At 36.8% G+C, this 12,340-nt stretch overlaps 1 protein-coding gene across 1 annotated transcript in view; it reads left to right on the forward strand.

The window, feature by feature from the left end:
• The first annotated feature begins 4,336 nt into the window (after positions 1-4,336).
• The window catches only part of fndc3a (fibronectin type III domain containing 3A), a 51,418-nt gene continuing 43,414 nt past the window's right edge, over positions 4,337-12,340 (forward strand). The window contains exons 1-2 of the mRNA XM_062418731.1: positions 4,337-4,796; positions 10,994-11,137. Of these exons, the coding sequence (XP_062274715.1) occupies positions 11,027-11,137 (111 nt within the window). The 5' untranslated portion in view covers positions 4,337-4,796; positions 10,994-11,026. The remainder of the gene's footprint in view (positions 4,797-10,993; positions 11,138-12,340) is intronic.

Raw genomic sequence — 12,340 nt, forward strand, 5'->3', positions numbered from 1 at the left:
CTGCAGCACGCAACTCAAGACAGATTTTATCCCCCTGACCGGGTCGCTAGATTAAAGCTTTTCTATTATAAACGCTGCTGAACCTTCACATTTACTGCTCAGGGTGAACCTTAAACCTAAGTTAGTCTGACACGCTAACGTTACACGACCGAGTAAAAAACAAAACAAAAAAACGCCTTACTTCCTGTAGTTCGATGGTGCGTTCACACACAATCTGAGCTGAGACTTTCTAATTTTTATAATTTTCATAACGTTATTACATCAAATGTGCCTTCTTCTTTTTCTTCTTCTTTTATTATTATTATTATTATTATTGTTGTTGTTATTATCGTCATTATTATTATTATTATTGTTGTTGTTGTTGTTGTAGTTGTAGTTGTTATTATACCATCAGCCATCAGACTCTACAACACCACAGCTCCCAGTACATCCCACTTCCACTATAAAAGACTGATGTTGTCCTTACTATGTAAATCCCAGGAACATTGCACACATGCTTATAATCTCAGAAATGATTTATATATTGCAGATTTACTTACACAGAGATTGTTTCCTGTATATACAGTACTGTGCAAAAGTCTTAGGCCACCACTATCATACAAACAGAAAATACAGGAAATATGTACATAGGTTTAAGAGAGCCAGATTCCTGCTATTGCTCCAGTGTAAAGGGAGGTCTGAATACTTACAGTTCCTGTATTTTTTGGTCGTATTGTAATAAAGAGACTGAGAAATTATTATATATGATCATTATAGCATTGCTAAAACAACAAGTCTAATGGTGGCCTAAGACTTGTCAGAGAGGACTGTGTGTCTTCGGCCCCCATTATTAATCTGACATTTTCACATCATATTTTTCAGCTGACACACCTCAAAATCCCTCATCACTTTGCTTATAGTCCGCAGATGTACAGTACTGTGCAAATGTCTTAGGCCACCATTAGACGTGTTATTTTAGCAATGCTATAATGACCATATATAATTATTTCTCAGTCTCTTTAATAGAATACAACCAGAAAATACAGGAAATGTGTATGCAGTATTAGAAAAACAGGGGAAAAATAGAAAAGAAAACAGCTTCTATAGGCTAAAGTGGCAGGTATTTAGTGTGACCCCCCTTACACTTGAGCAATAGCAGGGACCTGGCTCTCTTAAACCTAAATGGAATGGAACCATTAATTAATACTCATAATTAATAATTTATGTTAAATTTTGTGTACATAGTTCCTGTATTTTCTGTTTGTATGATGGTGGTGGCCTAATACTTATGCACAGTACTGTAGTTATTTTATATTTCATTTTATTTTATCACTTTCACCCTTACGCTGCTACTTTTTTTCCACTGTACTGCTTGTGTACCGTTTGTGAATTTGATTGTGAATTTCTCCTGAGGGGTATCAATAAAGATACATCTTATCTTATCTTATCTTATCTTATCTTATCTTAGTTGTAGTGATAGTAGTAGTAGTAGTAGTTCCTCTTCACCCAAAGTGTGTGAAGAAGTTATATTGCAGGTCCTTCCTCCCTGCAGCTGTCAGACTGTACAACCAGCACTGCTCCCAGTAGATCTCACACAACCCCCCCCCCCCCAAAACCTGGACAGTTTCACAAACTGCACTTTAATGTACATGACTGTACTATTACAAATTGTATTATTTGTTCACTTTAAAACCCGTGCAATAACAATATCAAACTCAGGTATCTTATCATTCAACACCAATATTACTCCTGTACATAATGTTACAATTTTTCTACTATATTTTTTACTACTATTGTCTTTTTATTGTCTGTGTACTTACTTATTATTTATTATTCTATGTTTTTTTCTATGGATGCTCTTTTTATTTTTTGCTATCCACATGCTGCTGCAATAATGTACATTTCCCCACTGTGGGACTATTAAAGGAATTTCTTATCATATCTTAGTAGTAGTAGTAGTATTAGTGTTATTAGTTATACTCTTATTATTATTATCATTAGTAGTACCAGGCATTCGTGAATTTGCACTTGTACAATACAGAATACCAAAATCTACAATTACAAAAATGTGTTGATTGTATTCCACTGTTAAAGTCACACCAGTGATTGTAAATGAAGAAATGGAAACAACCTCATATAGGATATATCCTAATGAAGGCGATATTTGAAACTTGCTGGGTGTTATTACTGTAAAGAGGTTGTGTAGGTTATTTAATTTGTATGTCTTCGAATTGTATTGATTTTAACACTAATTAGAATTTAATCTTAAGCAACACATTTGGACAATTATCGTTATGTAAAAACTAAAATGATGTTCTGCTTATGTAACAACAGATGCATCTAATGCAGGTGGCTACTTTATTTGAATGTCTTTCTGTTTCTCATACCCATCTTCATTTGCTTACTGATTTCACTTTAGTTTTTTTTCTTCTTTTTTTTTTTTACACAAATCAAACACTTGAGATTTCATTTTCTTAGCAGAATGATCTTGGTCTACTCCTCTACGAACCTTTCTTACTGGGAAATGTGAATAAAACAGCATGAACAAATGCTATCTGGGATAATATGACACAGCAACCTAATGTCATCAGTTTGTCCCAAGGGATCTCAGAGAGAGTCCTCACCAATTCAATTTACATTGACATACTTCTTTATAAGATCCAGCAGGTGGAGCCATGGATAGCCTAGTCTTATGAGCTATAATCACATTTTGCTTGAATATAAAACCCCATGTCTCGGTAAGTATAGTTTGTGCCTCAGGGAACAGACTGTAAAGTAATATTTTGAACACTTTTATGTGTAGCTGTAAGTAATAAATGTCCTGTTATAAAACTATACAGAAGTTATGTAGAAGCTCAACAGATTAAAGACCCATTACAAATGCTTGTGTACATTTTTATTTCTAAGTTAGAGTTTGGCACTGCAACACACCGTGAGATGTAGAGGGCTTGACAGTCACATAGATAATCCATGTATTACAATCTACTGTATGTGAGTAGACTGCAATAAACCTTCTGTCAAATACTGAAGACACTGTCAGAATCAGGAACTACAGCCACAGTAATTAACTAGGAAGTGTTGTCAGACTACCATTTACCATAAAAGCTCACACATGAAAAACATCAAATTGTCTTATATGAAATATAGACAGAGTACTTTATTAATCCCAAAAGGAAAATTGCTGTGTCACAGCATGCAGATTACCAAAAACACATAACAAATGATGCAGATAAGAAACAAAATACCTAAATATGCAAAACATAGCTATAAAATTACAAACTGAATACATAAAAAAGCTGTAACTTGATCCTAGAAGTAATATGAGCTGAATATATTGTGCACTGTAATGATAGTGCCTAGTAATATACTGTACAGTAGTAGAGCAAGTCAGTAGATAATACAGTATATGCTGCACAGTAAGGTATATGTATGCTACAGGTACACAGGTGGTCATTTAAAATAAGCTATAGACCTACTTACAATGTCTGTCATAGATTTATGACAGGTCTTGATGAGAGAGGAATTTTAGAATATTAACCTTTCTGTTTTGTGCTCCCAGGTCAATTCTGCCTGGTTTGACTGGTAGTAAAGTGTAAGTATACACCCAATTCTGTGTTAGACCTTTTTTGCTGACTTCATCCCAACTTGTTACCACGTGTTTTAAACTTATTTTGGAAATTATGGTCTCATTTAAATGAAATCGTACCTAATTGTTGGGTTAAAAAAAAGCTGATATCATTAATTATTTTAACAAAATTGAAGGTCAGAGGAGGATATGTTGATGGATTATCACAAACTGGTACATGTCAACATTTAGTCAGGATACTGTTTTGAAACCATTATTACGCAATTAAAGGAGATAGTGATGACTGTATGTGTGATGTGATGACAGTATGGAACCACCCATGTGATTTTCAGGCAACTCGATGAAATAAATACATATTTCTGATATAAAAAAAAAACATTTTTAAAACGGGCTAAATTTGACCCAAAGGACATACAGGAGGGTTAATACAACTATGCAAAGTTGGAGGCACTTTTAAATGTACCAATCTCCCATTTGGTACATTTGCATATAATAAAAAGTGGTTCCTCTCGTTTTACCACATACAGAACTTGGACGAACCGACCACAGACACGTCAACCTTAAGGTCTGCCTTTTAAATCATGAAAGTGTACACAGCTCAAGTTCATAATAACAGCTGTGCCGTGTTTAAACCACGTCCCAGACACTATCTACGTAGTAAAAACTATGTGACAACATCGTTAATGTTTAACTTTTCCATCTCTCAATTTGGGATTCGTCATGATTTACTGTACTACGCATGCGCAGAGAGCCCTTAAGCGATGGCTAAATTCCTGCCTTTTATGCAAGGAGCAGGCTTTGGATGGAAAGTTATCTCGATAAAATTGGCAAATTAGCCTAACATTATCGATACTTTGCAGCGCCACTGTCGCTCACCGGCTTCTTTGACGTGTTTTCAGATCCAGTTTCATGCGTGCGTCTTCGCCGTTCATTATTACGAGGAGCAAAAAAAAAAGCCAACATCTTCATCTCGCTAACTATTAGCTAGGTAGCATTAGGAGGCTAGGCGTTTAGCATGTCACATCTTTGCCTTGTCTTGTGTTCATCAAGGTAGCTAGCAGCCAGCGAGTCATCATTTTTTCTCAGGTGGGTGCACAGAGTAAAGCTGGTCATCGGAGCTCCCGCTGACGTTATCGCTAAACATTTGGGGAAAGAGCTGCAGAGAGGAGGAAACCATCACTGCATCGGCGTTTCAGCCAATACTGCTGCTGCTGCTGTACCGACTGACTGAGTGAGTATTGTTAGCTCATAACTCACTTGTGTTGCTGACATTTACATACGGTGTATTCTCTAACATTTTTTTCCACCAATCGAAACTCTTAATTAGATGGTCATTTTTGCTGTGGTTTATACTGCAATTCATGTTATACTGCAGTTAGATAACGAGCTGCTATCACTGTGACATAACGCTAAGCACAGTCACCTGTAGCTAGAGTAAACAATTGGTTCCTTTTGAGCTGCAAGGTAGCTTAACTTAACCCAGCTACTTACTCAAGTTGTGGTAAATGGTTTATGGGAACATTAGCACTAAAAAATGCATCTTAATTTAGATTTATGTTCATGTCTGCAGTTGGAAATACAGTTTGCAGTAAGGTGAGGAATGGAGAAGAGGGTTTCCAGTTAGCTTTGAGGTTTAGTCACATAAATGCACTGAATGGATAGACAGCTGTTACTCCTTGTGGGGCATATTTCTCCAGGTGTACTGCCACATTAAAGCATTGGAGCTAATGCTAAGTTAAATCCAGGACATTTGTCATTAGAAATCAAACGTTGCAATACATATATGTGAAAGTTTAATCTTTATCATGGTTTTTCTCCAGTGCCTTGTTTAATACTTAATTATGAATGATTAGAAATATAGCTTGATATAGAGTAGACCCCCATTTTTAAAATATCCATTCAGGGTGTTTTTTCCCTATTGCACCAAAACTGTAACTGAAAAACAGCTGCTGTTGTCCTTACCCACTGCTCTATTAGCCACAGTCAAATGTGATATAGTAAGGAGTACAGCAGATGTTACCACAATTTCGGTATAGAGGTTATGTTTCATATCCTTCAACAGAAAAAGGCCAGATGTATTTTTATCAGTCAGCTCGAGTTTTTCACAGATTTTTAAAAAGATGATCTGCCAAGTTCTGTATATATATATATTATTTCAGCACCTTTTATTTTTTGCCACATCCTATTTGTAGAGGCACCGTCACCCACACCAAAGGTACGTACCTAAGTACACCTGTAAAATTATGACCACAAATTCTCAGTAGTGAAATGATGTATTTGGAAATGAATAACGACAAATCCTCATTTCCTATGTGAGAACACACACATTGCTACTTTGGGCTTCATCTAGTGTGTGAAAATGGGTAGTCAAATGTGTTCTTGGTACATAATTGTTAACCTAGAAGATGGATTGATGTGATTAAGTGTAAAGTTGTAACATAGGAGTAAAACTCCCAAGTGTTTGCAGGACTAATGACCACAGAAAGAGCCTGCCATCAAGTAATACTAGTATTTCTAGGCTAATCTAATGTGGGTCTGCCAATGTAGCAATAATTCCCTTAAATCCAGTTCGTTGACCATCACACTGTAAACTGACTTTGTTGTCCAAGCTTAAGGAGGGGAGGGGCTAAAGCTAACAGATAAGCCAGATCACTGTGAGGTTTAGGGGCGCATGCGCTAGATTGTAATTAGGTTCAAGGACACATGTTACATTTCTCTCATGGTTTTCTGTTGTTTTGTAGAAGAATTAACTTTAGCTGTGTAATATTTGCAGTCACAAGTGGTCAGTCCTCCTCAGTGTGCCCAATTGACTTTTTTTTGTCTTACTTTATTGCAGTGTTTTGAAAGGAACTGCATCTTCCCAGGGTACACTTTACAAGAGCTTGTGTATAATCTGTCTGGGTTGATGTCCGTTTGTTGATTGCTTGAACTTATAAACCCCTCCATGGTTAACTTTTCTGTGAAGGATGGGAGAGCTCGTTTGGGCAGTACTTGGTACTACTTGAGTCTGTTCTTCAGAGTAGTTATTATGTGCCAGGAACAGTCGCTCTGTTTGAGCTGAAGGGGTTAACATTTTTCCCTTTTTTTTTCATCTCAACAGTGGGTGCACTTTGTGTATCAAGATGTTCAGAGTATCGGGGCATATCTATTCATACTTATACTACATATAGGTATTGATAAATAAAGCCAAGCAAATGTTAATCCTCTTCTCTATTCTTCTGTAATGTGTCCACCTCCTCTGCCTGTTAGTGTTGCAGAGCTGCTCTCTATTTGTAAGCGGTAGTTACAGTGGAAGCATTTTTCTGTATGTGCAAACCAGAGTGTTAAAAAATAATTTTCACACTGGTATGAGTGATTGACACCCGCATTGGAAAAATGCACTCATTTGAATTGAAAGCTAACACATCTAGTAGGAAATCTCTTATCTCTCCTGTATTTCCTATTCGATAAAAGATCAGTGTGTGAAACACTGAAGCAGCAAGCTTCCCTTTTTTAGCCGGCGCTGACCGCCACTTTTGCAGGTTAAAATTACAAACGTCTGCAGGCGGCAGGTCATATCTGAACAAAATAACGATAATAATTCTGTGAGTAACTTGATGACTGCCAAAATTAAACTTGGCTGTTGTCGGGTTTGTGTGCTCTGAAGCTGTTTTCTCTACTCAGCCAGAGATCATTTGTGAGGGGAAAAGACTCGACTCTGTAACAACACTGCACAGTCATGAGTGTTGCTGAGTGTTACTCCAACAAAGTGATACATCTTTTCTGGTAAAATCATCCAGCTGATCATGTCACATCAATTTCAGGAGTCATATTCTCACAGATAAACTTATGATTCATGTGAATAAATTGAGGTTATCAACTTTTAAAGTTAAAGAAAAAAAATCTAAATTTAGAAAGAAAAATTGTTAGTATTTGGAAATTTTTAGTAAAAAGACGTCACATTAAACAATGTGTAATGATCACTCAAATCATTTCCTGTGTGAGAACACACCTCGTCACTTGGGGTTTTATCAAGTGTATGAAGAGCTATGGAAGTGGTTGGTCATGTGCATATTTAAAGGAAACAAGTGCCCCTGTGATGCAAGTGCATGACTGGTCATGGAAAACAATTGATGTGTTTGGAAATTAATTATCATGCACATTAAATTCCAACTCTGTGCATTCACCTGTTCATTGCAGCCTTACCGGAAACAGTTGTTCATTTTATACAAATGCAGACCATGATGTCATCAAAAAATAACAAATTCAATGGTGGATAGCAGATTGTCCATATAATGGTTATAACCTATTTCTGAACTCAGTATTTTTTAATTATGCCTGTCATATTATATTTAATCAATCCATTAAACTTTATTTATATAGCACCTTTCTTACAGACTAGCATAATTTAAGGTGCTTTTTAGTTAGCTGATTGACAAGCTGATATAAGACCGAACAAGAGACAATATTCAAAATAATAATAACAATAATAATGATAAGAAGAAACATTTTAAAAATGAATAATTAAAGAACAATTTAAAGACCGATATTGAGACCAATACACGCAAGAGAAAATAAAAATGATAAAAATGTTTACAAATTTAAATAAAATAGATAAAAAGAAATAATTAAATAGATACAAATAATTAAATAAGTAAAATAAGAGAAAAGGTTTATTAAAAGTAGTAAAAAAAACTAGGTTAAAATAGATTAATTATTATATTTAATATACACAAATGAGTGCGTGTAACATCTTTTACAAAATGTAGCCAGTAAAACCATTGCATGATAACCTAATAAACCATCTATCTAGTTGAGAAAAAATAGGGCAATTTCAACAATATTGTGTCTTGTTTCAGATTATTTTGCACAGAAGCTGCTGATAGACAACATTTTGCACAATGATCAATATATTAATGTTTTAAATATGACAACAATATGTATTCATTATTTTTTTCAGAGACTTGTATTCTGGTCAGGGTGCAAAGAACACAGAAAAATTAGAATGACTTCTGCAATTTTCATACTTTGCAAAGTTATCCAGTGCGCCAGAAAAGACCCCTCAGTGGGCCGGTTCTGGCCCGCAAGTTTTATGTTTGACACCCCTGATCTAGCCTCCTTTGAACTTTCCAATGTTCATATTCATAAATTGCTGAAATCTTGCCATGGAAACAAGGAAAAGCTTTAGATTTTTTTCCCACTGTGATAAAAAAATGATAATAAAGTAATTTTAAGATACTCTTGAACCCCCTGCAGTGGGTTTCGGTTGGTTACAGTTCAACACCCGACACGGTTCAACAGCAGCTGCAGTTAAACTAGGGCTGGGCGATATGGACAAAATCAAGTATCACAATATTTTTGACCAAATACCTCTATCGATATTGCAATAATAATAAAGAGACTAGGCATGGGCCGGTATGAGATTCTGACGGTGTGATAACCTTAGGCAAAAATATCACGGTTACGATTACAGATTATGATTACAGCTCTAAAATGTGTTATTTTGAAATATCTATATTTAAAAACAAAAAAAGAAAACTTTTCCATTGAAGTCTTTTATTTTTAAACAATATATAGAACATGATGGAACATTAGTAAATATGTATTTAAAATAAATAATAATGAAAAATAACTGAATTCTTTCTAAATAAATAATAAATAATCAAAAAAAGAAGTGCAGTCCTTAATGCAATCCTTTAACTGAGGCTAAACCTGAAACTCAAGTCACGACATAAATTAATTATTTTTTGTGTAAAAAAAACAACCTTCTTCCTCCAAGCCGTGGCTGTCTGTCTTTTTACGGTAGCCGAAATATTCCTACAGCCAACTTGGTCCTTTTAGACGGGGGGAAAAGTTTGTGGGGCTAGCCTCCTTCAGCCATCATACAGCCTGCAGAGCTACCTGCTTGTAACAGCAACCGGAGGTGCGCGGGGGGAGGGGTTCTTTACGCTGCAGCTGCACGCGACCTGAGGGACCTCCTCTTTCTCTCTGACGAGACGTCACATTAAAAAAAAAAACCCACTCATACCCAGGTGTGGAGTTCCGGTCCTCTGAAATGATGCAAACGCGGAAGTAACTTAAAACTGCAATTTATCAAAAGGCCACCAGGGGGCGACCGTTTTGGTGTCAAAAGGACTTCCGTCTCTATACAAGTCAATGGAGAATTCACCAACTTCTCACTTGATTTATAACCTCAGTAAACGTTTTCAAAATGTGTTTATGGTCTCAATCACTAGTTTAAAGCCTTCTTCAATGCAGTATGATGTTCATTTGGGAAATTTTGGCCTCCCTGATTTTATATTTGACGATAAAGCAGGGTATGCATTAGGGCGTGGCTACGTCGTGATTGACAGGTTGATTGGTTCACAGGTTCAGGAGGGCGCCTCATGCCCCTCCTGATGCCCATATAAGTAGAATCCGTGTTTTTATTTTTCCCGGCGTGCACCCAAAATTTTCAAGATGGCGCTGCTCAGATCCGATACTATTGGCTTCCGAGCAGCAGTCCACAAACCAATGGGTGACGTCACGGACGTTACGTCCATTTCTTATATACAGTCTATGTTCATACCGTAGGAACGGTATGACGGAAGATTTTAGGGGTTTTGAAACCGTGACTTTTTCATATCGTGGTATACCTTGAAACTGGCCCATGCCTAGTAGAGACCCTTGATGCTTTCACAAAATATTTGCACAATTAAATTTTTCAGTATTGTTGATATAATGACAAAGTGGGTAAAAAGTAAATAAGAGAACAGCTAGCACAGTCTTTTAAGTTCAGAAAATTGTGGGGGTTGTTGATGTGTGAGTTTGTAGACTTTAGTTTTTCTCTGACTAGCTATGTTGAGTCAATGCTTTTCTAATGCAGCATTCAAAGTATCTGTTGAATTACTGTCGGGTAAACTGTTTCCAGGCCAGCTGTTAAGTATTTTACTCATTTACTTACTTGCTCTTGTGGACAGTAATTTACAATACTGTAGTTCCTATGTGGTGATCTGTACAGATGACACTTTGTTTCTTCTCAGCATGCACAATGTGATTTGATGGCTAGCTTATATTGTAAATTTTGTGAATCCAGCATCTCATCATCATTGAAATTGTTGTCCAATATTGTTTTCACAGTTTTACAGCTGCTTCCAGTAAAAATCTCAAAGGCAACCTGCTGTCTTCAACCATTCATTGAAGTCTGTTTAGCTTGCTGCAGAAAGCATACAAAACCATACCGTTTTTTGGTCTAATTCATATTACAAATGCAACCTTAGGTGATAATATGTTTATAATGAACACTAAAATAGAGTGGAAAGGGAAAAAACAAAAAACAAATCCTTTGGGCATTCAGGGTAAATGTTGTTTTCAGCATGTCTAATGACTGCCTGGAAGACTAAAGCCGACAATGAGGAGCCCACAAACCATTGTGGTACACTTTGCATTGATTGCTGTATTTTGTTGCAGGTGTACCTCTTCAGTGGTGTGAATGAGGGAGACATGGCAGACCACACCCCACCTCTGGAGTCCGGCCAGCTTCTCAGCCCTGAACTCCCAATCCTGACCTCGCCGCAACCTCCACCCATGGTCAACGGGGAGGGCCCCCAGCAGGTACACTCAGATCCCTCTGTCTTCGTGTGTGTGTCTCTCTGCTATTAGTCACATCTGCTGAGTCAAGTCTGCGGTTATGTCTTAAATTCTCCTTCAGCAATGTGCCTTGTAATTACTGTACAGTTGTGGGGAGTTGTTAGAAATGCTGCCTCTGGCTTATTTTGTCTGTTGGCTGGGAGAGTTCAGTTGTTGAACTATTGACCCCTTGAGTGTAGCTAAAGCTATGATGTAAAACAAATAAAATAAAATACCACGTTGTGTATGTGTCTGCAGTTTCTCCTGGCCAGAGAGGAATATCTGTACATTATACTAGTTCATTCAGGGACATAATGACCTAAAATTAGAAATGTTTAGCAGGCACTCTTCTAGCACTCACTTAAGCAGTAACAACTAAAGGCAGTGACACAGTGTATGGTTAGTCCAGCACTGCAGGAAAAAACATTAATGTGGTATTAGGCCTGATATATGTAGTCAGCTGGAGCCAGGGTTGTTTGTATCAGCCATTAATAAAACCAAAATATGTCTGAAGCCTTGGCACGAAGAATTGTATAGTAAATGAGACAAGACTGTATGAATTGGTTTAATTTTATATTGATTATTTTATATTAATCCATTGCCTTAATTTACTGTAGTAGTGGAATAATAATGATTTCTGAAGACTTCTTTCACCCTGTTCTTTTGCTATAAACTATAATACAGTGTTTAAATTGCAAAGCTGTCTTCTGATACATTTTGATTGACACCATACAGTATCTATATAAACAGTATCTATATGCATATTTTAAACATATTTTAAAACAACCAGAAACGGATTAGCTTTTCTCACCTCAGCACTTCATGATTACCTTTTATAGGCAACAACTGCATGCTACTTATTAACCACATCTCTGTCGGTCTTGATAGCAGCCTTTATGGGTTCAGGATATGGGGTGATATCCCACATCATCTTTTGTCAGTATCAGAGTGAGATGGAGTAGCCATGACAAGCCTGGGTGATTTCCCTGTCATTTTGATGGTCATCAGTTCGATTTGCTTAGTTTCCGTGACTTCCTGAGGGATGGCATGGAACCCACAGTGATATCTTTTCCGTCATTTCCTCAGTCTTATGCAGTTTGTCCAGATAAGACTTGCTAATATTAGCACTGCCCTATAAACATGCCTTTCCAGCCATCTTGTCATTTTCCACAGTGGAAAAACCTTCGC

The sequence above is a fragment of the Scomber scombrus genome, chromosome 5, assembly GCF_963691925.1.
Source record: "Scomber scombrus chromosome 5, fScoSco1.1, whole genome shotgun sequence".
Lineage (NCBI taxonomy): Eukaryota > Metazoa > Chordata > Actinopteri > Scombriformes > Scombridae > Scomber > Scomber scombrus.